The 27,587-nt window shown below is 39.5% G+C and overlaps 2 protein-coding genes across 2 annotated transcripts in view; one reads left to right on the top strand and one right to left on the bottom strand.

Annotated features, from left to right (window-relative positions):
- Positions 1-27,587, top strand: part of LOC146577727 (protein NLRC3-like) — a 620,451-nt gene that overhangs the window by 544,597 nt on the left and 48,267 nt on the right. The window lies entirely within an intron of this gene.
- On the bottom strand, positions 20,975-26,290 carry LOC146577728 (OX-2 membrane glycoprotein-like). The gene is made up of 3 exons (XM_085249581.1): positions 26,159-26,290; positions 24,127-24,465; positions 20,975-21,282 (listed from the first exon to the last, which is right to left on the bottom strand). Exons 1-3 carry the CDS (start codon positions 26,211-26,213, stop codon positions 20,975-20,977), a joined length of 702 nt encoding a protein of 233 aa, XP_085105707.1. The 5' UTR covers positions 26,214-26,290.

The raw sequence follows: 27,587 nt of genomic DNA, 5'->3' as shown, positions 1-27,587 counted from the left end.
AGACAAGATGATAGTTTATTAAATTTTAATGAAATTTGCAGATTGTTTCGGTGAAGTTTAATAACCTCAGCCGTCTGCTCCTTGCTATCTAAAATATAACAGGACACCGGAGTATATTCTCCAGCATCTCACACTTCTGATAATCAGTTGTCTGCTTGATGTTTACTCAGCTGTGTAAAAACTATAACTTTAATCTTAGCCAAACCGATTTGCTCAGGGACAAATAAAATACTAAAAAAATCCAAACAATAACATTTTTAAGTTATCTAAGTGACTTATATCATGTTTAACCTGAGTAGCGAAAGACGGCGGTGGGTTTGAAAACGATTTGCCGGGATTCCGGTGTTCTCACCGGCTCTAATGAGCCTTGCTCCCGGCTAGCTATCGAGCTAGTGACTAACAGACGTCTCTGAAAACGTCGGAGCGCTTTTGAAATATGTGGTGTCTTGATAAACTGAGCAGATATTTGAGGTTTACACAGCTACACTCTCGCCTGAAAACATGTTAAACGTTTATTTTGTGACCCAGAAAGAATAATAAGAGTAATATTAAAACTAACTAGCTGCCGCCATTGTTGGAAACTGAGCTGGGCTGCGCTATGAATTCTGGGACACAGCTTCTTCTTCTTCGGGGTTTAACGGCAGCTGGCATCCTTGTACATGCAGTGCTGCCATCTTCTGGTTCAGTCCGTTATTACACTCTTAAATCCTACTACTTATTCCTGCGTCTTTTGTGATCTTACAAAGCTTCAAACGACGATTTTGATAGTCGACGTAATCGTGACTAGTCGACTAATCGTGGCAGCCCTAGTGTGCATCAGACTTTTGCCCCCCTCTTCTTTGTCACTCCAATGTTCTCAGCTCAGGCTGCATAGGAAGCTGGCATTTCTCTTGCCGGGCTTATTAAAGCCTGTGCTTTAGAGCTCTGGAGGGGGGCTAACACTCGAGGGGGACATGACAGTCATTGGCAGCGACAGCAGTTTAGTGACAGCTTCCTAATGCCAACAGTCACATGGACAGGTAAACATCTAAACGGATAGAAGAGAGGTGGATGGAGAGAGACAGGGAAGGTCATAAGTTGTGGATGAACTCAGCGTGCGGTTCCTGCGTCTTCTTTCCCTGCGCCGTGCAGCTGCTTCAGTGGGAATAAATCCTCATTAGGATGGAAATGGGAAGGCAGACTAACAGAGACGGCTGCTGGAAATGAGTGGGAGTAAAAACGAGATGGAGATGAGGGAGTAGATGATCAAACCTTCAACGTTTTCAACTTTTTTTTCTCTTTTTTTTTAACATCCGTTGGGCTCCAAGACGGCCAATCAGTCCTTCTGTCTGTAAAGACTGACAGTAGCTGCTTTTTACTTCTCATCCCTCCCTTCTTTGCACCTTTCAAAACCAACTCTCGTCTTTACTGCAGGGCTCTAGACTAACTTTTTGCCATGGGCGTACCGGTACGCCTAACTTTAAAAAGTTAGGCGCACACAAATTTTATAATAATTGATATAATATAATGTGTTTTTCTGGATACACTGTGCTTTTTCAGCATTCAAAGATTGATGACACCGTGTCAGAGCACTGGCTATGAATTTCAGAAGGATCAGGCCTTAACTTAACAGAAAAGTTAGCAATAGTTCTTTTCCTATTACAGCTACATCCACTTCTGTCGTGCCTAGGCTGCTCACTAGGGCTGAGTATCATCACTGATTTCTATAATCCATTCGATTCCGGTTTTCAAAAGTCCCGATTCGATTCAACTTAGCCTCAGACAGTCAGAAATATTATAACTCTGATCATTTATCAGTACTGACTTCATCAGAATTGTGAACATCACAGCAGATGCCTTTGTGTGAAAGTAACTAAGAATAAAACACAGAAAAACATGAAGGAGATTTTCCTGGTCTGGCTTTTTATAGCAGATAACCTTAAAAATATTCTACAATGTTCTGCATATGAAGTTTAAATTTCTTCAGTATTGAACAACAGAAAAAATAGGCTTTCTTGTCCGAGGTCATTTAAGTGAAAAAAAGAAAAAGACAGCAGCCACAGCGCTGTAAACAACGGTAGACTGGTGGGTAATAAGCGAATGAATAATACAGAAAACAGAGATTGGAGACGGGAAACTGTTCTTGAAGTACAGAGAGAGATAGAGAGCTAGCTGTGCATGAAGTGTGATTTTAATAGTCGTGGAAGCAAAACAGCAAAATTAATGACATTGATCAAATGTGAAGCGCAGTTTGCTGCTTCTTTTGCTGCTGGCTCTGAATTTTGGTTGGAGAGACAAAACCTGCAGCTCAGAATCAGCGCAAGAAGACGTAATCGCAGCGCGGACCGGACGCATCAGGATCGCTAAGCTCCGACAGCGTGTCCGTCTACGAGCCGTCGGGTGAGAAAGCCGAGAAAGACAAAGCTGATTCTGATGCGTCGGTCCGTTCTGTGTTTACGTCTTTGTGTGGAATCGGTGTACCTGCTCTCATTTACACGGATTCGCATTTGCGACCAAATTGGTTGCACTCTAGAGCCCTGTTACTTGATGAAAGTTGGTTTTGCAGAGTTAATCTTGCAGCTCAGCCACAGCATAGCCCTCAGCAACCAAGAGCATGCTAGCGGGCCGTTGTTATTATGTTATTACTGTGCTTTTCGGAAAATGAGGCACTCTAAAAATCAGTCCTTTGATTTTTCTGGAAATTGACAGTGCTCCTTATAATCCGGTTTGCCTTATGGCTCTACCAGCTTTGCACATCTACAGACTGAAATCTTTGCCCATTCTTCTTTGCAAAACAGCTCCAGCTCAGTCAGATTAGATGGGCAGCATTTGTGAACAGCAGTTTTCAGATTTTGCCACAGATTCTTGATTGGATTTAGATCTGGACTTTGACTGGGCCACTCTAACACATGGACATGTTTTGTTTTAAACCGTTCCATTGTTGCCCTGGCTTTATGTTTAGGGTCGTTGTCCTGCTGGAAGGTGAACCTCCGCCCCAGTCTCAAGTCTTTTGCAGACTCCAAGAGGTTTTCTTCCAAGATCGCCCTGTATTTGGCTCCATCCATCTTCCCATCAACTCTGACCAGCTTCCCTGTCCCTGCTGAAGAGAAGCACCCCCAGAGCATGATGCTGCCACCACCATATTTGACAGTGGGGCTGGTGTGTTCAGAGTCATGTGCAGTGTTAGTTTTCCACACAGAGCATTTTGCATTTTGGTCTCATCTGACCAGAGCAGCTTCTTCCACATGTTTGCTGTGTCCCCCACATGGCTTGTGGCAAACTGCAAACGGGACTTCTTATTAGGGCTGAACGATATATCGCATTTGCGATAATATCGCGACATGATCAAGTGCAATTTTCTAACCGCAAAGACTGCGATTATACTCTGGACATGTCCAAATTCATGGGCTGCATCCTCCTGAGGCCGCATTTGTAGACCGATTACGTCACAGCGACGCGCCGAAGGCTGTCCAAATTACTACCATATCCCAGAATTCATAGCGCGGCCCAGCCAAACTCCAGTTTCCAACAATGGCGGCCGCTACTAAGTTTTAAAATTACTCATACTAATCTTTCTGGGTCACAAAATAAACTTTTAACATATTTTCAGGCGAGAAAGTAGTTGTGTAAACATCAAATATCTGCTCGGTTTATCAAGATATCCCATATTTGCAAAAGTGCTTCGACGTTTTCAGAGGCGTCTGCTACCCACCAGCTCGACAGCTAGCCGGGAGCTCGAGGGTTACTGATGCGGCCGAGAACGGCACAACTCCCGGCACATCATTTTCAGATCACCGCGGAGTTTGGCTGCTCGGGTTAAATGTAATATATAAGTCACTTAGACAACCTAAAAATGTTATTGTTGGGCTTTTTTTCAGTGTTTTGTTTGTTCGTGAGTAAATCGGTTTGGCTGGGATTAAAGTTATTAGATTAGATAAAATAAAACTTTATTAATCCCCCGGGTGGGTTCCTCCTTGGTTTTCACACAGCTGACTAAACGTCAAACAGAAAACTTATTAAACAGAAGTATGAGACAGTCGAGAATTTACACCAGTGTCTGGTTATATTTTAGATAGCAAGAAGCAGACGGCCGAGTTTATTAAACTCCACCGAGACAGCGGTGACGCTAATCAGAACTAGACCGTCCAATTTCACGCCTTTAAACTTTAAAGGCGTGTTTGTGTGTGTGTTTATACAATTGCTATTATGTTTGCACTTTATGTGTAATGTTACTGACTGCAGAGATCAGTAAGATGTGTGTATTTTTTATTTATTAGTTTTATTTATTTAATATTATTTTTTAATTGAATGACTGTCTAGTAGTTCACAGATGTCGAAAAACTGAGTGTGGTAAAGCCACTGATTTTTTTTATGTATATTTCTGCAATCTGCACATTGTACTGACTTTCATTTTAATGTTTACACCAGGGTTCCTTGTCACCACTTTATGCTCAGATGTTTGTAAGCTAAAAATAAACTATTGTGTATGTTCAAATATACTGTTGTGATTGAAGAAGTTAAATAAAAATGTCAGTCATCAATTCATGCATCACCTCATGTCATCATAACAGAGGTCTGTCTTCCAGGAAAGAACAGTTTAAAATTAATGTAATATAGTATTGGCCATACTATATGATGTATTGCTTGTCTTTGTTTAATAATACAGAAGACAAAGACCTTAAAAAATAATCGCATATCGCATCGCAATCGCAATATTGGGGCAAAAAATCGCAATTAGATTATTTTCCATAATCGTTCAGCCCTACTTCTTATGGTTTCTGTTAACAATGGCTTTCTTCTTGCCACTCTTCCATAAAGGCCAACTTTGTGCAGTGTACGACTAATAGTTGTCCTATGGACAGATTCCCCCACCTGAGCTGTGGATCTCTGCAGCTCGTCCAGAGTCACCATGGGCCTCTTGGCTGCATTTCTGATCAGCGCTCTCCTTGTTCGGCCTGTGAGTTTAGGTGGACGGCCTTGTCTTGGTAGGTTTACAGTTGTGCCATACTCCTTCCATTTCTGAATGATCGCTTGAACAGTGCTCCGTGGGACGTTGTTTCTTTTTGTAGCCTAAGCCTGCTTTAAATTTCTCAGTAACTTTATCCCTGACCTGTCTGCTGTGTTCTTTGGACTTCATGGTGTTGTTGCTCCCAATATTCTCTTAGACAACCTCTGAGGCCGTCACAGAGCAGCTGTATTTGTACTGACATTAGATTACACACAGGTGCACTCTGTTTAATCATTAGCACTCATCAGGCAATGTCTATGGGCAACTGACTGCACTCAGACCAAAGGGGGCTGAACACACACCCCACTTTGCAGTTATTTATTTGTAAAAAATGTTTGGAATCATGTCTGATTTTCGTTCCACTTCTCACGTGTGCACCACTTTGTGTTGGTCTTTCACGTGGAATTCCAATAAAATTGATTCATGTTTGTGGCTGTAATGTGACAAAATGGGGAAAAGTTCAAGGGGGCCGAATACTTTTGCAAGCCACTGTATGAATCCTGGTTGTGTTTACTGACCTGGAAACGATTTTATGTGCACGGCGCTCGAAAATCTGTCAAATGTTTTAGCACGACTTTGCTAAGCTACGAAGCCGCACCGCTTGATGGATTGTTGGAGCATTACGGCTATCGTAGGCAGGAGCCTCGCGGAGTGATACGTACTGTGCTTCAACATAATATTACTGTATTGTGTGTTTGTTTAACCTCTTTTTAAGTTTTGTGGATATTATACATGGTTGTGCTGAGGATATGTCGGCCAGTTTCCACTGGAAATGCCTTTTGGTTAAACTGTCAGGGAGGAATTTGCATTTGCACTGTTACATTTTTATATAAGTTTAATGCACATGAAAAGCAGCTGCTTATTTAAGTGAAAATACATTGATTGTTTTTTGTTTTTTGTTTTTTTTTGCACAAATGAAGTGGAGTTGTAAAGTATTTTGTCTCATGTCAGTTATATCGTTATCGCACATTTTCAAATTTATATCGTGATGAATATTTTTGGCCATATCGCCCTGCTCTACTTCTACAACACGCCTTGTGTAGATGAGTTAGTGAGGCAAACTGATCAGCAGGCAGTGAGAGAAGGAGGGAGGGAGAGAGCGGGGACAAAATCAAAACAAAAAAACACATGTAGCCACACTGAGGCGAGCGGGTAGACACAGGGACCCTGACACCCTCGCCTTTTTCACAAATGTCATGTATGAAAATCTATAATAACTCCAGTTATACGGATATCAATATCCTCATAAGTGAGGATATTGATAAACTGATTTGAACTTTTACTGATTTCTGTTTAGATATAAATTGATTCAAAGTGGTCAGATATGCAGATTCTGACCTTTCCTCTGGCAAATATATAAACTCACTGAAAACAGTTTGACTTTTCAGAGAGTTTCCTATCTATCTGTATTTTTACTTTAATAGTTAAGCACGATTAACATTTAGGAAAATGGAAAAATAAACAAGTTAATAAATGAAATGAAATAATACTGATTTATATATTCACTCTGTTTACTTTTTCGATATAGAAATACAATGAAGACTTCCATGTTCCTGCTGGTGGCGCTCTCTGGCACTGTGCTCTGCATGACTAACGGACGTGTTCAGAAAACCAGCAGATCATCAACATGATCCCACAAGGGGGATGTGATGATCTGATAGCAAACAGAGATAATAATGGTAACTGTAAGCGCAAGAATACCTTTATCATTGGTGACTTTAATCAAGTTAGAACAATTTGTGATCCAAGCAATTGTATCAATGCAAATAGAAATCTATATAAAAGCCCCACAGACGTGCACATTCTGTATTGTAAACTGCTGGGACAAACAACGATACCCATTGTACACACAGATACAGATGAAAAGGCGTATTGTAATTGCATGTGATAAAATCAATACTTTCCTTCAGCCTGTGCACTTTGAATGTTGCTCTTGAGTTGAGAGATGCTGTGAGCTTGCTGCCATCTTTAAACATCACTTCATGATGCTGGTTTAGATGCTTTATAAGACTTTGTTACGTTTCTTAAACAGTGATGAAAATAATAAAGAGGAAATATGAGAGAAGTGATTTTCAGTGAATGTTGAAAAAAATCCCACAATAACAAAAATGATGGCAACATTGCTACACTTTGCTTTCTTAGCTTGCATATTGTACATTTTCACAGTTGTTTCTGATTGGCTCCATCTTCTCTCGTTGTCACAGCTGTTGCTCAACTTTCAGCACTCATTCAATTAAAAAAACAACAAACAAAAAAACCAAGCTGCTGCTGGTAAGGTTGGCATTCTTGCAAGACTCAGTAACACAAAACAAATAAAAAAATGCACATCCCATGTTTATCCCATGTGATTCCAGGCTGAGTTTATGCATTTATGCTTATTTGTTTATAAAATATTATAAGCTGGTCTGAGGTCATTTGTTACTAAAGAAAAACAAACAAACACTGTGTCATTATTTAATCCACTAAAACTAAGACACAATGCAGAAGCAGTGTGTGAAAACTAAGTGCACCTTCACTGGTGTAGCATCTGCCTTAGAAACAATGAAGTCAAATGAAACTGTTGAATCATCTCTATGTGCTAAAGGCTCATTTTAATGCAGCATTAATCACGTTGCTTTAACAGTGCTGCATTTTAATAATGTTTATCACGTTCTTTGTAGATTTTAATTATCACCATCGTCGCTGTGAGAACATGTCTGGTTGGAGCAGGCGGCACTCAGGGATCATGTTGTGTGGAAGAAGAGTCATGTGATTGTTTTTTTTAAAGATTTTTTTCTATGAGTGCACAGAGTGTGAAACAGAAAGATAGGATCGACAGAGAAAGCTGATCATGTCTGTTGTGACACCTGCAATCTCTGACTAGAGTTTTAGGTTCTGTCAGGCAGCTAACACAAAGAAAGCCTGGCTTCATTGTACAAATACAACTTACATATACAACACATGACATATTACACAGAGTCATTATTTATTCAACAAAAACTAAGCCAGATGCAGTTTTTGGATTTTATTTCAAAATGTTCTTATTCTGATTGTTTACTTAATATATTTAGACACATTTGGTTTATTTCTATAAAAATGATATTTTACACAAAACTTCAAACAGCTGCCTGCAAACATGGCTCTTTATTGTAAAGCCAGGTATGAACAACAACCTGCAGCTGCATGCTGTTGTGCTCATTGGTGTCACATTAGGTTCTGAACCACAAACAGAGAAGTTTCTTAGAACTGCTGGGCTAGTGATGGAGGTGTTGATGCAAATGATGGCTTAGGGTGGTGCTACGACAGTGTATAAAAACTGAAGCTCCCAGAGCCAAGTGTTATTTGTTCTTCTGTAACTGAGGTGAACTATAACCTGCTCAGGTAGAATTTAATAACAGCGTGTCTGAACTGCTCGTCTCCAGGCTTCACGTCTCATTCTGTAAGAACTTGTTGTTTGTTTATGAACTTTTTAGAAACAACAGACTTTTGTATACTTCCAAGAAAGAGGGAGAACTGACTCTTCTGCCACACTCACGTTCATCTTTATCTGTCATCAGTTCAGATAAAAGCATCACTGATTATTCTGAACACTGTTTTAAAGCTTCTGCGTCACTCTGATTTCTTCTTAAAGTTGGCAGACAGGATTGTGAAGAAGGACATAGTGGATCCCCCCTTTTAATGAGCATATTATCTGTGAACACTGAATACAAACAACCTAAATGCTCATTAAAGAAGCAGGTTGGCTCATAAAGTGCTCTGTACTTGTTTTATGCAAGTGCTGTTTCTGGAAACAACCACCATCTGTAATCAACACAGGACTTATTGAGCTGTCAGGTGTGCAGACAACATGGCACATTTTGGGAACACCTATAGTTGATGTCTTAATTATGAAAATAGCTACTATGTAGTTGATGCTTCCTGTTCTGCCAGAGCAGGTGCAGCCTTTGTGGAAGTGGGTTCCACTGGACCAGCGTCTGTGAACGATCCATTGTGGGTGATTTTTTTTTTTGACCTTACATCTGTGTGTAAGGACCAACCACAACCATCTAAAATCTTTGCATGTTATTTTATCTTCTGTGTAAGAAGTACACAGCATACCCTGATGATCAGCTTCAAGGGTTCTCAGTGTAGGATGCATACAGTATGTCATGCTGAAATATAGAGCACTTACAATAGAACCCACTAGAAACCAATTATTTTAGCCTGGTTCCTTAAATCTATGGCATTTTTCCCATGCTGACTGATATGCTGCTCAGTGTCTTTTGCTGTCTGTCATGATCCTGGGCCATGTTGGCCCAGCATTCTTAGTTTTCGTATGTTTTGTGTGTTGTTCTTTATTTATGCCATGGTTTCTGTTAAGATGTTCCTTATTTGATTACCTCCTGTGTGCCCCTCTGTGTATCTGTGAGCCCTCGTTTCCCCTCCTTGAGTTTTATTCCATGTTTTCCCAGCCCGTTATGTCCGTGCTCTCCCCGTGCTGTCTCTCCTCCTCTCTGAACCTCCGTGTACTTCCTGTTTTACTTTGACAGTCTCCCGTCAGTGTTGCGTTCACTCCTGCCGTGTCTTGTTATGATTATCAGTGTCACCTGTGTTCCCCGTGTGCTCCCACTTCCCTCGTTAACCCTCTGTGTATTTATGTCTGCGTCTCCCTCAGTTCTGTGTCGCGTTCTCCCTCATTCATGGCCGTGTGTTTCTCTGTGTATTACGTTATAGTTTCCTCGTTTAGGTTGTATGGTTTCTCTCTCCAGCAATAAAGCTGTGTTTTGAGTTCATTCCTGCCTCCGTGAGCTTGCGTTTGGGTCCTCATCCTGCCTGCACACAGCCGCAACCATGACAGTCTGCTTTTAAATCAGATGTCACTCTGAACATAAACACAAGCCACAGCAGCCCAGCTGTCTTAGCTGAGTACAAGGATACATTTACTCTCTTTGTGTAAAATATTGTGATGATTTTACATTATATTAGGCAGGCAGCTGCCCAAATTAAACCGTGACTATTAGCAGTTTGGTTATTTTGAACGCCTCGGCTGGAAAAAATTCAAAATGGTTTGTAAGGTTGGCCACAGCTTTGTATGTAAAGGGGAGTTAGAAGATTGCTTCATATTTTAAGATTGATTAAGATTAATTAATATTTTTAATTGTTTTATTTTACATCTCACCTTTTACACTGCATTGAGTTGCTGCCATGTGATTGGCTGAGTGTACATCGTTCTTTGTTTCAAAATGGACTTAATGCTTGGTTGAACAGTTGTGATGTTTATCTCCTTTAGATTTATTTTTTATTGTCATGATGAAAAATGGTTTGTTGGTTCATACCTATGAAGTTACAGTGTTTCTGAAAAGCCTAAAAAGATGAATTGTTACCATAGTAAACTTCAAAACAGACTTTATTATATGATATAGTTATAAAATTGGATAAAAACTGACTTCAGCATAATATAAAATAATGTGTTGTCACTATGTATGCATTGGTCAACTTTCAGATCTATGAAGTTCAGCTCCCCCAGCTGTGTCTCCCTTCTGTGGCCCATTCCCTCATTACTACCCTGTGTATTTAAGCCCTGTGTTTTCCCACGCTTGGTGTCGCGTCGTACCCTCAGACCCTGCCTGTGTGTTCCTGCTTGGTTTCATGGTTTGGTTTCTGTTTTTGTTTCATGCCAGCAATAAAAGCTGTGGTTTTAGTTACATTTCGTCTCGGAGTCCTGCATTTGGATCCACATTTCCACCTGCCCGCACTCAGAGCCCTGACATCAGCATAATATAAAATAATGTGTTTTCCCGATACCTGATTTTTAGCACTATGTATGCATTGGTCAACTTTCAGATCTATGAAGTTCAGCTCAGTTATCTATGTTTTCATTTTTAGTTTCCATTTGCATTTAGATGCACGGCCGATTCTCTGATGTGTGATCTGTTTCTACCTGTGCTGATGCTAGCAGGACTAAAGCTGATCAAGCAGCAGTAAATATGTGAAGCAAGGCTGAAGGATACACTCATAAAATGAACAGAATCATACGAATATAACAGCACGAGCACTGCAAATGCAACTAAAACATGTTGACATCAAATGGTATGTTATTTGAAATCTATATGAAATGTTTTCCAATTTATTTTATTTATTAATTTTATTTTTTCCACAGTTGTGTAAATCAGTCTGTCTGTGGACTGCCAGCCAACACATCCACAACACCAACAACTCAGACAGCACAAAGCCTTTTAAGTTGGCGAGGCGTGATAGCAAATGCAGCGCAGGTACATCCATCTCACCTGCAGCAGCATCGCAGACCACGCCCCCCCTCCACACCACTCTTTCCTCATAGTTGCTCGCCATCGTTGCTCTCAGAGAGTAGAAGGTCCCAATCGAAGTGCACAGGTAACTTCCCTTCACATTTCACCACAATGATCCTGTTGGTGAGAAGCCTGCCTTCATACTGGCAGCTGGGTTTCCTGGCTCCCTGATGCTTTAGCTTACATTTAATTATGCGAAACGTTGCGGTACTATACGTCATGCCGCTATTTTCATCGTAGCTCCCATCACCTCTACAAATGGATTTGACCTTTGCTGGAATGCTGAGGATGAATGTGTTGGTTTCCTTACAACTGTTGTCAAGTTTGTAGATATTCCTATTTGATATTTCTGTGTTACACAGCTTTTCAGTCATCTTAGCATCTACATGCTGTCTTCTAAACTTTTCATAAGGTGTTTCTTCAGGTCGGTGCTCGCTTGGTTGAAAATTGTTCACTTTGGAAAATCCGGAAGCAAAGAGCAGCACGAGCATCGTGCAGACAAACAGTGTCTTCATCGTCTCCTGGAGAAGAAAACACATGGACATTTTTCCACATTAAGAATTTGGCAGATACATCCTTTTGGATCCTGAAGCTCAGTAAGTCGTCTTTGTGAGCTGCAAACACACACGACAAGAGGACTGATAGACCTTTTTCTTTAAATGAAAGAAGTCGTTTTATTTATAGTTTTCTTTTTTATTTATTTATAATCATATATATTACTTTGTTCTCTGTTTATTTTTTATTTTTCAACTGTTAGGACGATTTCTAAATATCCTGAACAAGCCTGATCTGGACGGCTCCTGGAAGCAGATTCAGGCGTGATGATGTCATTTTCAACTGGAAAAAGAAGCTTTGAAAAGCTGAAGTAGTTTAAATGTTTAGATATTTAACCTTGTTGTATTACTTTATATTTTATATTCATCGTATTAAGACATCAAGATATTTGTTTTTGCCTTAAAATTTTGTGTTTTCATTTATACTTTTTGTTATTATTTTTTTTAATTTTGTCATTTTGCCTTTTTTACTTGATGTGATTTGGATAAATATATATTTATATCTACAGATATATTGAGAGAGTTTTTCTCTGGGTTTCACAAGCCCATTTTATAGATAAAAGTCCAGGTCATAATAGATCCGGTTCATTAAGAACAAAGTTTAAATCCGATTTAATATAAAAGCCTTTCTGCACTCAGTTATTCTTTCCTGTCACATGTTTCAGTGTGCTCTGTAGTAACAGTGACACACTGCAAAATAAAAATAATAAGACACTCACCTTTTTTTCCTTTACTAATGATGATGATTAACCTGCAGTGGTTCAGGTATAAGTTGGTTGTCTGGAACAGCAGGTGATGAAGATGTGGTGAAGGGTCTGTGGTTAATGTATATAGTGGGTTCATTACATAACTGGATAGGCAACATCTGACAGTCAGTTTAAATAAGATCTTGTTGTATTTGAACACAAATCAGCAAAAACAGGTCTCTCACCGTGCAAATATACAGCTTACGTAAGTTTAGTGTGCTCACCGAATGCAGTGTTTAGTGTAGCAGCAGAATTATGACAGTTTATGGAGATGTTCAACGTGAGCCTGCTGCCCAGCTTTAAAAGGAAAATCATTTTAAATGATACATAATAAGTTCTTACCAAAAGAGGAATGCAGACGGAGATGAGCAGAGATCTCTTCTGCAGTTCAGATGCTGCTGTGAGTTCTAGTTCACTTCTGTCACAGAGGAACAAAGTGTGTTTGGATCTGGACACTTTGATTTTTATACTTCTGATCAGCACCACCTCAAATAATCCTTTGCATCCACACCTACATCACTGGCCCACCACTTCTAGGAAACTTTAACACTTCCCTGCTTGTGACTCAGAAAGATAATGCAAATATGATGACCACTGACCACAAGAACCTGCATGTAGATGCAGCCTGTTTTTCCACATCTGGCTTTAGAAAAAAAATTAATGCACAAACAAATAGATTTAAAATAAAAAGATGTGTTGGTATATTTTGACCTTTCAAATAAACTATTAACACTTCTTTTTTCCCCTTTTTAAGTATAATTTTTGGCAAATAAAGTGAGTGTTGAACAATCTTTTTATTTTTGTTTTACTACCAGTTGGTTGTAATAATTTCATATGAGGATTTAAATGGATGTATAACAAAACAAAGGATAAAAGTATATATAAAAGTATATTTAATGAAGCTGATCGAACAACAGTGCAATATGGCATGATGACAGTGTTTACAATTTTGGCAGGAGAACAAAAGATAAATATTATAAAATACAAGACATGAAAATCTCAGAGGTCAGGGGTCGGGGGCCCAGGAAGTCTGACCCGCAGATTCCAGGTCTGACTTCGAGTACATAAAATATCATCTTTCTTGTGGGGAAGGAGCCTGAGTTAGAGCAGGAAGTTACACCATATTGATATTGTTGGGGTAGCCTCAATGCCAGTGTTGGACTCTCCAGTTTCCTTGAAGGAGGTTTGACTTTGTGCCATCGTTGGCTGGACTCTGTGCTCATTGATATCCCCGTATCAGTGAGTTAAGACACCATGCATTTATTTTCTGTGTGGCACACAACAAGAAAACAAGCCAAGAGAGAACACATCAGCCTCCAATGACAGTTTATTAAAAGGTTTATTGGAGGTTATTTGTTGTGTTATTGAACCTGTGTGCTAATGAAAGAGTGTCCTTAATAAACGTACTCCATAAGGAAGTGTGTTCACAAGTGCACAGAACACATTAGGGCACAGGTCAATGATCGATTTTACAATTGTATTGTCAGATCGATGGACACTTTCGGATACTTGGATATTCAGGTGATTAGAGGAGCAGAGATGATCAGCTGATCAGGATTTGGTGGTGTGTTGGATCAGGTGGTGGAGAGATACAGGACAGGCCTGACATACACAAACGTATAGTGAAGGTGCAGAGGCTCAGATCTGTGACATCGTCCCAGCTCAGTGTCCATATTTAGATGTAACAGTGCTATAGACTTTACCTGACAACTTGTATGAGTAATGTTTTCATCTCAGGCATGTCAGTTTCATTTGTGAATATATTTTTAATACTTGTACAACAGATTTTTTTGAGTGTTAAATAGAAATTATATGCTGAAACTGAAGTGATGGGTCGCACTCTTTAGTTCTGCTCTCGAAACAATGTAGGTGGTCCAGTTAACATATTTACATTTTTTCATTTGCTGTTTCACTTGCAAAATATTTCCAGTGTGACATTTGATCAGGTCTTGTAAACCTTGTCGTTAACCAAGCAGTCACTCCCAGGCTGCTGTGCTGATCACCGGATCTTAACTTCATTGTCACAGTGCACTCAGAACAAAACAGCCATGCAGAGATATGAGTCACAGTGACATTAAAACTGATGAAGACCGTCGTCGTTAGAACCAGCAAACTGAACGAACTAAAAAAGATCATCTAAATTCAACTGGTCTAAAATATCAGGATCTCAGTGTTAAGTCCATATTTTTGAAGTAGAAGCTTTTACTGGTTTTACTTAAGAAAAAGAAATAATAAGGAATTGTTTTGGAATTTGTCCAGGTTAACAGATGAAATCATGTTCAGTGCTTTGTCCTGTCAGTAAACACAGATTCTTTATTTGCACTGAATGGGACAGCATATAATTTCACTGCTTTTGGCGTAATGACAATAAAAGATAGTTTCAAAGTCTGACCTGCAAAGCCCGTCCACCCAGTGTCCTCCTCAGTCATGCTGGTTGCATGATTGCTGTAGAAGTGCTAAACTACTGTGACCTGATTAATTGAACTGAACTCACACTGCAATAACTAATCAGTGAGGTGGTAGTTTAAGTACTTCATTACCAAAATGTATAAATGAAGTACATCAGAAGATGTTGGGGAAGAAGGACTTCACCGGGTGGGCCTGGACCCCCGAGGCCTGTCCCTGTGCCGACCTCGTCTGAGTCTAAAAGATTTATAAGATAGAGCTCATCAGAAGACTAAGATATGAATATAAACATGATATTTGTCAGTTTAATTTAATGTTAAGTTGAACTGGAGTTAACCAGAATCCTTTACTCTTCCAACTCCTCTACTTTGTCTAACAGTTAGCTTAGCTTAGCCTAGCCAAGTTTTCTTTGCAAAATTGCTAATTGCATGGTTTCAAATTGCAGTTTTGATTTTAAGTGGACTAATTGTTCAGACCTGCTCTGGGGCCTGTCTGAAGTATTAAATTGACATATATTTGTCTCAACACCTACGCAGGAGAACTTTTTTGTAAGTGTGAAATGGAAAATAGAAGAAGAAGTAGAGATGTGGGTGTTCCTATTTACATGTTTTTATTTTCTGTTTCTTTAGCCAAACATGTTATTTGATCAGAGCACCTGCCTGTACACCTGCTGTTAACCAAGCAGTTATTTTCAAGCTGCTACACTGATCACAAAGTCAGGACATATGAATGACAGGAAGTGTCCAGTGTCACGTAGCGATATTAATGACAACAATGATGGGTCAAAGCAACATATGAACATTTATTACGATATCCTGATAAATGTAATGCAGCAGGATAACTTCTACAGTTATTATGTTAGTGATGATGCCTCTTTGCTTTTCATTTATTCACAGCTTTGTGGCGTACGATGGAGTGTCAGGGCCACATTAAGATGATAACCTGCCACGGCTGCAGTACCCTCTACAACACGGCTTGTGTCGATGATTTAGTGAAGCAAACTGATCAGCTGTCTCATTGTGTCTTTTGTGTGTTTGGTTTTGTGTTTTCAATGAACTGAAAGCCCTCTTTAATGCACGAGGGTGTGACCATCCACATCCTCTCATCTGTCCAGTGTCAGCCATTCATTTTGTGCAAATGGTCAAGTCTTCCAAGTGTGCGTGCTTTTCCTTCTGAGTGCTTTTCCTTCAGCGTCTGTGTTACTCGCGTCCAGCAGATGGCAGTGTTTCACTGTCTGACGGCTGTCTGAAGCTTCAGCTGGTTTATCCGTTTGCTATGTTTGCCATGTTACAGTGGGGAGGAAAAACTCCTTTTTAACAGGAATATCTAGACATGAGTGATTACTGCAGTGGGGCACTATCTGTGCTATCTATAAGAAATGTTAGCAACAATAAAACTCTGAGGATCAGGGCTCCATTTCACTCCAGTGTTCAGTGGCATTTTAAAAGAGTGAATACCGACGCTGAATGTCTTTGTAAAGCAAAAGCACTTTGTTAGCCTTTACAGAGCAAAGCTATGGATCAATGTGCAGTGAAGAAAAATCGAGGTGGCCAGTCTGTCCTTTCCTAACCAATCACAGAGCTCCTTACATTGCACCATGTGGCTAATTTGCGTTTTACTGATATTGCTGGGCTGCTGTCAATCATTTTGTCTTTATATTACAACAGAGCATTGACCTTTAACCTGTTTAATTCATACTGAGTATTTAAAAAAAATGTATTGTCATAATAAATTGTGCCTCACTGAAACACCATTTTGCATTAGCCTCTATCACCTGACTTGTCACTGATGATATCACTGCATGAGCAGGCGAGCGGTAGCGGCGGGGGGGTGTAGGTGAAGCTCGTGAAGAACAAAATTCTGTACGAGCGGACGCAGTGAGTCCAATAACCAGGGGTAACTGGAAATAAGGTGTTGTAGGCTGGCTTCCACAGTGTAAAGAGACACTTCTCCCTCATGCTCTAACAGCTGGTAAATCAATTTAGAAGCAGAGTCGATAACGGCCTCCTGAAGCTCCCTAGGTGGGGTGACTGCCGCTGGATCCATATCTGGCTGGTCCGTACTGTCACGGCGGGTGAGGAGAGCCGTGTGAAAATAATAAATGAGGACCCAATCGCAGGCAGTAGTGGAGAAGTGAAGGTGGTTTATTGAACACAAAAATAAATATGGACAAACAGCAAATGGAGCACAAACTAAACTAGACTGGAAACAACTAAACTACAGAGCACAAACCTGGACAAGAACGAGCAGAGGAGATGGACAGCAGGGAGAACACACGGGTGAGACATGGTGGATACACAGACAGACCAGCAACTACAATGACAGAGGACACGACTTAAATACACAGAGAAACACAGGAGAATTACACACAGGTGGTGGACACAGCTGGGAATAATCACCAAGACGAGACAGAGGTCAAACTGAACACACTCACATGAGACGCAGACCTTCACAATAAAACAGGAACAAGAAACCATCACACTAAGACGCAGACTCGACATAGAGAGAGAGACAGAAAATGACACATGGAACTAAACTAAACCTGCAAAAACATGACAACTCAAAATACTGGGTCAAACTGACCCAGAACCGTGACAGACTTTCTATAATGTTTTGCTTGAGCATGTCCTGCTTTTCTGTAATGTTATTTCTACAGTTTTAGCAGTTCTTCTCGAGGGAAAGAGAAAGATGTAAAAATCTTATACGTTATATATGTTAAATAACATGTGTAGTGCTCACATGTAATGCAGCTGTTAGCTTTGATCTAACCAATAAATCCTGATTGGATGTTGTTAGCGTTAGCACTTGTGTTTGCTTCCCTGCTGTACAACAGCATTACCAAAATACAACTGAAGAAACAAACTCAGTTATGAAAAGTTTGTGTTCAGTTTGCAGTCGCTGAAAATAATTACACCTTTGGAAATGACATGGAAATGCTCCCACACTAAAGATTGGGTTTTGTTTTGGGGATTTTCCATCTTAATTTATCTGTCTTATTTGGCTACATCTACGACACTGCTATGCTCTCTCTTGCCTATGTTTTCGTGGCTGCTGCTATCTGTATTTTAATATATATATATATGCAATGAAAATTCCCGTCTCGCCCCTCCCGGCAGTCTGTATACTTTAAGCTCGGGTAGTTTTTACACAGGATATGGGAGGATTATTGAGAAGAACCTAAGCAAACACGTGACAAGTTTTCAACAGGAATGAATGACAGTAAAAATGTTACCTCACAGATCGTTTTCATGCCATCAGTAATGAGCTGGTTTCAGCTGGACTGGACACACTCAAATGGCAAAGAAGGTTGTGTAGCCTTTGCAGAGAAGATGAAATGCATTCATGTAAATCAAAATGCATCTTTTAATTGAGGTAGAGGTTTGTCAGAGATATTATTCTCATAATGTACCTTTGTCCCAGCTGATTACCTTCATTAAACAGCAGGTTGCAAAACCTCTTGTGTACCTCTTTTCAACCACTGGGAGGCGCTACAGCTTCATTCCTTTCACACTAAGGCAGCGGTAGGGAACTCCAGGCCTCGAGGGCCGGTGTCCCTGCAGGTTTTAGACGTTCCCTACCCCTGCACTAAGGCCTTTGAAATCTTCATTAACACTGAGCTTGAAATTTCTATCAGTCGAATGCAAAGGAGTCCTGTGGTTGTAGGACAGAGGTAGGGAACGTTAATCTGCCATCATTTAGATTATATGACAACAACCTTCAAATCTGAAGTCTCAGAAATCTGCTTCATGTACAAGTTCCTCCAATAATCAGGGCTAATATCACCAAATTGTACATAAACAGACTTTTACATGTTAAATATTTCTCAAATATGGGGAAAAAAACAATATAAAATACTATATTATTAACAAAATATCTTAAGATACAGCTACAAATTGCTTGAAACATTTGCAATGAAATGTATAAAACAGCTTTATTGTCAGTGAGGACAAAGTTATAGTGATGCTGTGCTGGAGTGTTCAAAAGAAGACAGAGACATGAAGTATAAATATTGTATAATATTAAATATAAGAAAGAACAAAGTTATAAAAACATTAATAATTGAAATCTGCAACAATATTCACATAAAGTGTAAAATACAGAGTTAACTGTTTAATAGGTAAAGTTTAGGTCTTGCAGTCGAACAATGATCCCAAACACAGCAGCAAATCTACAGCAGAATAGCTGAAAAGCAAAGTCCAGACCTCAACCTGGGACATTCAGAGAGCTGTGCTTAAATAAATGCCCACAAAGCTCAAAGAACTGAAGCAACGTTGTAATGAAGAGTGGGCCAACATTCCTCCACAACAATATGAGAGACTGATAAAGTCAAGCAGAAAACAATTACCTCACATTTGTGCTGCTAGAAGTGTTTCTAGTTATTCACAGGACTGTAGTTTGAATTTAAAGAAATGTGAAAGTGCACTGAAATTAACATAAAGTTATTGCAATTTTAAAAAAAAATCAAGAAATCTAAGAGGAAGAAACAATGTAAACCACACAATTGTTTTCCTTATATTCTCCACACGGCAATGCACATAACAGACATAAAATATTTGCATTTATCAATAGAAAATATACAATTTTTCCATAGTCATAGCCAGGCCCGATTACTGCCAAACCTGTGCTGAATCAATCACTTAAACAGGACCTGTCTGACAAAGTAGAGTAGACCAAAAGATCCTCAAAAACTACACATCATGGCGCAATCCAAGGAAATTCAGAAGCAAATAAGAAACAAAGTAATTGAGATCTCTCAGTCTGGAGATGCAACGTCAAGATGAACAGAATCCAGTTTCTGGGATCCTGAAGGAGAATGTCTGGCCATCTGTTCACGACCACAAGCTGAAGTGCACTTGATCCAAAGCACACCAACAAGTCCACCTCTAAGCAGCTTAAGTAAAACAAAAGAAAGACTTTGGAATGGCTTAGCCAAAGTTCATACGTGAATCTGATTGAGGTGCTGTGACCTTGGAAAGGTGGTTCATACTCAAAACCCCTCCAGTGTGGCTGAATTACAACAATTTTGCAAAGATGAGTGGGCAGAAATTCTTCCAGCACCCCGTAAAGGACTCATTGCCAGTTATCCCAAACGCTTTATTGCAGATGTTTCTACTCAGGGTGGCCCAACCAGTTATTAGGTTTAGGGGGCAATCACTTTTTCCACACAGGGCCATAATAATGGCCGCCTTAATAATAAATGCCTTGATTTAGGAACTACTTTTAATGTTTACTTGTGCTATTTTGCAAAAAAATTAAATCTCTGCAAAAACATCAAAACTGCTGACCATCTGACCTCAATATGAAATTATTAATCTTTTGACCAAAAACATTTAGATTTGTAAAAATAAAGAAACCATAGAGGAACAAACTATGTTGTTTGCTACGTTCTAACATGGCAATCTAAATAACAGTAATGCAAACATATATATTTATCAATAAAAACAGATCGCCTTTTCACTGTTACAAAAGTCAAGTACATCAGTGTTTGTTCAGCTTTCATAAATGTAAGTTTATAAGTACATAGTACATTTTTTGGTCCAACTTCTTTTAATACATGCAACACATTTCAGAACATTTGGGACAGAGACAACAAAAGACTGGAAATACTTCGTAAAAATCTGGTGAAACACTTTAAAGCCAGTGGGATTAAATGGGAAACATAAAATTTAATACTAGACAAAGACCGATTGAATCATGAAGCAAAGAATTAATAACTAAATCACAAGTAGAAAATGTTATGCAGATATTATTGGATAGATTTTGGTGTAGAAAAAAATGACAAGAAATGAAAAATGAAAGTTATCTGGTCTTTTTCTTTAAAGAGTAGCCTACTGCAGAGCAGCAACACTGACAAACACCATCATCACCAATGCTGCAGCTAATACAATGATCCAGGAGGAAACTTGAAAAAGCAGGAAAAATGTGACACTGATCAAAATGAATACATCAATTATTGATCAAAGAGAAAATGCATACTAGCACAATGCATTGTTATTGCATCTCAGTTTCTCACCATCACTGATAATCTGACGTCTGCTGGACCTCAGGAATCGTCTCCATCACCTCTCTGTGAGGAGCAGAGAGCACTCGTGCTGCACATCCCACCTGTGTGCTGTGTTTACGTGACCCTGAGAGCACAGCTGTAGTGGTGACAGTGAATGTAGCGTTGGTGTTGGACACACTGACAGTGTTGTACTGTGAGAAGCTGAGGTGTTGTTGTGAGAGTGTTACAGTGGGAGCAGGTCGACCAGTGGCTGAACAGGAAACAACCCACTCTTCAGCAGAGTTTGACTCTCTGACATCAACAACAGGTTCATGCAGCTCTGTGAAGGATCAGGAGATATAAAATAAGGAGTATATTGTTAAAGATACATTGACTTCTAACACATGTAACGCATTAAGGTAAAATTTCTTACCATAAGGATGTGTTACACGATTTATAAACCCCAGTTTGTTAATTATTTGTTCATTATTCATAACTATATACTTAATGTTTTAAAAATTAAGTGTTTTTGGTCAAATGGAATTTCTTTTTGGGTAATTTTAGCCCCTTTTAGCCCTCTGCCAAAATGTTTGAACCTTTCTGTCTCTAACAGTAAAACATCGTTCCTTTATCTTCTGTGTCTGGTGTGTTGGTCAGGATTAGCTAGCTTGGCAAAAAGTTCACATTAAACAAAGTGTGTTACTGTGAGGTGTGTGTTCGTACTATGAGTCACAGCTCGAGTTTTCTTGCGGGTGAAGGTTTTTCACCTCGCTGTCATTCTTGCATAAAAGTGTTTGACCCCTTCAGGAAAAAAAACGAAATTTGGGATTATTTTTTGTTTTGTTCATTGTGTGTATTTGTTTCTACTTTTTACTTTTCCTTTTACTGTGTACAGCACTTTGGTCAACCTGTGTTGTTTTTAGACATGGTTATTGATTGATTGATTGATTGATTGATTGATTGATTGATTGATTGATTGATTGATTGATTGATTGATATGTCTTTGATTAAAATACAGCCTACTCCACATCCTCCAAGTTACAGAGAAGAGGAACCATCTGGGGTGAACTTGTGCACTTGGTATTGGCTGTCATGGTCCCTGTGCCTCTCCGGCTCGCTCATGTTGGCCACAGGTTTGTTTTGTTTTCTCTCCTGCTTCCCTGGGTGGAGCTCATTGTGGGCTCTCACCCTTGGCCCACGTATCTGCGGTGATTTCTACACCTGTTGCTGATCAGGCGGCGTCCCCCTTGCCTATTTAACGCTGCGGCACGGAGTATTCGGCACTGGAGTGTTGAACCTCCCGTGTTCGTGCTCTCAGCTCTCCTAAGACAACCTCTCTCAGTGTTGTGTGGCGTATTGATTTAATTGGACTCTTTGTGTTTAGATCTCCCCGGAACTGGTGGCGGACCCTGACCTGTGATCCCTGTGTGTGTCAACATAAGTGGAAATTGGAGCGAGAGTGGCTGTGGAGAAGCGAGTGTGCGTAAGAAGAGGAGTGGCGGAGTTTGGGCCGAGTGGAGAGCGAGTGTGGATTCCTTCCCCTGGAGCCCTGAAGCCCTGCCCCATTCACTGTATATACACATCACTGTGGTTTCCCTTCTGTGTTAATAAATTGTCAACCCTTTGCTTGCCTGCGTCTGAATCCATCTGTTAGCCCTGACATTGGATACCTGGAAATCAGTGAAGGGACCATTAATGCTTCAACTTGTACACAGGTTTGAGAGCAACCACCCAAAAGCTTCTGCTAATAAACACTAGTCTGTGTTTGTGATGCAAATGTTTCTGGCTGTGTTCACAAACATTTAGTAAGGTGAGTGAGGAATATTAATACTTATTATTAGATCATTAGCAGACTGTAGAACTTGACTGCACGCCAAGGTGGCAGTTCAGCCATTTGATTCATGTTGCAGCAGCTCATGAGTGAATGAACATCGTGCAATAAAAGTACTTCTAGAAGTACATTTTTGCAAAAACGGACATTGTGGAGGAATGTAGGGAAGACACGAGGGAGCCCAATATTTTACTCAAACGTTAATCGCTGCATCACACAACTGAACATTCAAAGCGCCAAAACCTAACCCTCTCACTTCCCGTTACACTGGGTACGAGTGGAGCTACCTGGTGGTATGTACTTACATTTATTTAAATTTACTTGAGTAGGGTAGAGTCATGCTAATGACCTAATAATTTTATTCAGGTGTGTTGCAGCAGAGATACATTTAAAAGCTTCAGGACGCTGGCTCTCAAGGCCTGGAGTTTGACACCCCTGCTTTACACAAAGATGGGTTAAATCACAGTGCAAAGAATGAATGAATAAATGAAATATAAACAATAAATAATTATTAAATAGTCTTACACATCAATGTCATTGGTTGACTTTTGAAGTATTTGAATCCTTATTGGGTTCCCTGAGTGACAGAAGGATTAAAACACTTTAAAATCAGTACTGAAAATATGTGCAGACATTACTGGATAGATTTAGGGTTAGAATCAATAAATCACTATCATGTTAATAAGATAAGACACATTACAAAACGACATACTAGAAAGTGAAAAGGTAACTTTTCTTCAAGCAGCATAGTGGAGCAACAGAAAAAGACAAACCCAACACCAGCACTGCTGCAGCTATTACAGTGATTGAGGGAAAATCTGTGAAAAAAACAGAAAAACGTGACGCTGACCAACAATAATACATCACTCATGAAGTACTGAAGTCATTGTCATTAGATCCCAGTCAAATTTACCCAAGTATCATCCGTCTCTAGTCTAGTGTGTGATATACAGAAAGAGTTTCTCACCACCAACAGATGTTTTTTGGACCTCAGGAATCGTCTCCATCACCTCTCTGTGAGGAGCAGAGAGCACTCGTGCTGCACATCCCACCTGTGTGCTGTGTTTACGTGAACCTGAGAGCACAGCTGTAGTGGTGACAGTGAATGTAGCGTTGGTGTTGGACACACTGACAGTGTTGTACTGTGAGAAGCTGAGGTGTTGTTGTGAGAGTGTTACAGTGGGAGCAGGTCGACCAGTGGCTGAACAGGAAACAACCCACTCTTCAGCAGAGTTTGACTCTCTGACATCAACATGCAGCTCTGTGAAGGATCAGGAGATATTGCAAGGAATATGTTGTTGAAAGGAAATCAGTTTCTAGCACATTTAAACACATTAATGCAAAAGTTCTTACCATAGACTTGGAAGCAGGTTCTACCAGTGAAGGAGCCTTCAGGATAAGTGTTAAACAGACAGTGATAGCATCCTTCATCCTGCTCCGTCACATTCCTGATGACTATGGAGCAGTTCTGTAGTCCAGTGTATTTAAACTTGACTTTATCGTTAAAGCCATCATTCACTCTCTGACCATAGTACTTGCTGTAGGTGGCAACATTTGTCTCCACATCACGTGAGATTTTCTGCCATGTGACCTGAAGGACGTCTTTAGTGTCCAAGAGCTGACAGCTGAATTCAGCATCTTCTCCCACTGCTGCCAGCACAGTCTGCTGTGTTTGGACCACTGCTGTTAGAGCTGCATGGAGAATAACATGAGTTAGAGATGTGGAACTGAGAGGTATTGATGGGAAGGATTAAACAATCATTCGGGTCATGGAGTAGTCTGTGTTTTAGGCTCAAACAAATTGACATATGGGTACCACTTAAATGTGATGTAGACTATAAATATAAACCTGACACTCATTGTTTCATACTGTATGTTTCAGGGACATTTTCTTTCATCTATAAAAAAAAAGTAAGACAATTCAGTTAGCTACCAACTAAACAAAGAAAGTCAGATAGATGTACAGATCGTGTCTATATTGGTTCTGTTGGTCCATGACCAATTCTGGAGGTCTGTACTGCATTTGAACTTTTTCAACAATTTGGAGGTCCAACCATGATTTAAGCTGGACATCAATATGGCGTTCAACATTAGAACCTTGGACTTGATGTATATTTGTTGGACATCATGTAGATATCTATGACAAGTGCAGGGAATTTAAAGGTTTAATTGAGGTCATATTTTTTATTTACAAAATATCAATATTGGGGTTACAAAACAATCCCTTCAGTGGACCAAAAATGAATTATAAAACCCATCACTTCAACATAACCAATACCAGGACTGGTATTGACTGGTAACTCGTGCTACTGTAGAAATTCCCATTGATTTTCTACATTTTCCCAGAGGCCTCCCCTTCTGTGGATTACTAGTATGTCATTTATTAATTTGTGCCTCAGTTATTTCAGATCAGTTATTTCACTGGGGAAGCCCTATATTGCCCACTTCCTAATTTCAGCACAGTTTGATCTTTCTCTTTAGCATGTATGTAACTTTGGCTTGTTGAGATTTTGGCATTACTTCTGTCATAAACATTCTCTCTCAGACATAACTGACTAAGATTTCTGTGGTTACCCAGAACATTTTAATAGACTTTTTGTAATCAATCAGGTCTTCAACCCCTTCTTTTTAAAATAGTGTATAAACCGTATGTATGTGTGAAAGACTGTTAATGTTTTGATAAATTGTTTATTTTAGAACAATTGGTGAGTGTGTTTAGCCACTTCACACTACTACACTTTGCTCTAAACTACATTCCTTCTCTGAACAGTATATATGTGAATGGACTGACGGATCTTTTCATTTCAAATGTTAAATAATTGTCAGTAAACTACTTATGACCTGAACTCCGTCTCTGTCTAATGGAAATGAGTGCCTTCTTGTTTTTAACTACATTGGGGTTGTGAAATGTCTTTTACATTGTAGGCCACATACAACCCAATTTTTGTTAATTTACCAACCATACATACATAACACACAAACATGTGGTTTATCTATTGCTTTCATCGTAATATGAATAGGCATGGGGCAACCTTTAACAAAACAGTCTAAAGCTGTTTTCACACAGCTCTCAAAACAGTCTCATTAATCTGAATGATGAACAACTCATGACACAGAAAGTTGATTTTGTTCTTTTTTATTAGGCTGAGTGTTCAGTGGGAGAAACGTTTTGTCACTCATTCAAACAAAATCTAAACTCTTCAGTAATTGTATCTCCCTCTAATTCTGTCTAAAGACAATCTCTTTGTCACTTCAGAGAAAAGTTCTCACATTTTAGGATCAATTTTTAATTATTACGAGTGAAGGTTCTTGTTTTCTTTTTTTTTTCTCTTGTCACAATAAATAACTTTAAAAAACAAAAACAACAATACGGAATAAAACTTACCTTTTGAAAAGGCCATAAAAAGAAAAAACAAACACAGAATCCCACAGTCTGACATGGTGCACGTCTCTGTGTCCCCACTGGCTATTGTACCACGTATTGAAACAACGTCGTACAATAGCCAAATTATTGAAAACTCAAATGTCCCCGAAGGAAGGAAGAATCTCCCTTCCTTGTGGGACATTCCAAGGCATGTTAGAATGATCAACTGTACCAAGTAAAGTACAAAAACTTCCCAGTGCAGAGTTTCATCAGTGTTTTAATCAGCAAACTCAATCATTTTTTTCTGCATTTTGAAAATTCAGTAAAGCTGTAGGTGTCAACATTTGTCTCCACATCTTGTAAGATTTTCTGTCATGTGACCTGAAGGATGTATTTAGTCTCCGAGAGCTGACAGCTGAATTCAGCATCTTCTCCCACTGCAGCCAGCACAGTCTGCTGTGCTTGTATCACTGTTGTTAGAGCTGCACAAACAAAATAAGAGGCTTTCATAGTCCGTGTTTTATGTTTCATTTAAAAAAACAACAACAACTACATAACAGAATTCACTGAGGTACATACTGAACTTACAGGACAGAAACAAAGTACCAATCCTATTGCAGTAGTATATCTCCAGTAACAATACCAGCATTGGTATCAATACTATTGATAACTGCATCAATCTGCCCACATCTAACTCGTGCTATTGTAGAAATTCCCTGTGAACTTATACATTTTCTCAGAAGCCTTCCCTCCGCGCATTACTGGTATGTTATTTATTATTTTGTGCTCCAAGTTCAGTTATTTCACTGGGGAAGCCCCGTAATGCCCACTTCTTCATTTCAGTACTGTTTGATCTTTCTCTTTAGCATGTATGTAACTTTGGCTTGTTGAGATTTTAGCATTACTTCTGTCACCAACATTTTAATGCTATCTTTACTCTGTTATAATCATCTCTCTATCTCAGGCATAACTGACTGTGTCCATCTCCCACGCGTGTGATCATTAAAATCATCGTTTGACTCAACCCGGCCGGACCAGTGTTGTTATTGTGGTTTTTTCTCTTGTCTCCATCCCCAATTTTGAACTCGTAACACTCTGTAACTGTTAGCTAGGCAATTTCACATTTTTGTCTTTTTGTGGAATCAGTGTGTTTGAACAGCACAAATTCTGCCTTTTCTAATTTTGAAAGACTGAACATGATATAAACAAAATAAATTTGATCTGTTCCTCTATAAAGCTGGACAAATCTCAGATTCTGAAGTTCTCAGCGCTTACATTTTGTCCTCTCCTACACTTCTGCTGAAAACTGACATGTGATGTGTTTGTACAGCTTCCTCTGTCGGTTTTTAACAAACCAACAAATTATCCAACAGAAGAGTATACCTTTGAGACAATGGTGTAGGTCTACTTTCCAAACTGAGAGGATGGATGAGATGATGGTGCAGGTTTC

The sequence above is a fragment of the Mchenga conophoros genome, linkage group LG3, assembly GCF_057382185.1.
Source record: "Mchenga conophoros isolate Kocher_MC1m ecotype Shallow Benthic linkage group LG3, M_conophoros_male_GT1.1, whole genome shotgun sequence".
In the NCBI taxonomy this organism is placed as follows: domain Eukaryota; kingdom Metazoa; phylum Chordata; class Actinopteri; order Cichliformes; family Cichlidae; genus Mchenga; species Mchenga conophoros.
The sequence above is the reverse complement of the archived record's forward strand: the minus strand, read 5'-3'. Positions and strand labels throughout refer to the sequence as shown.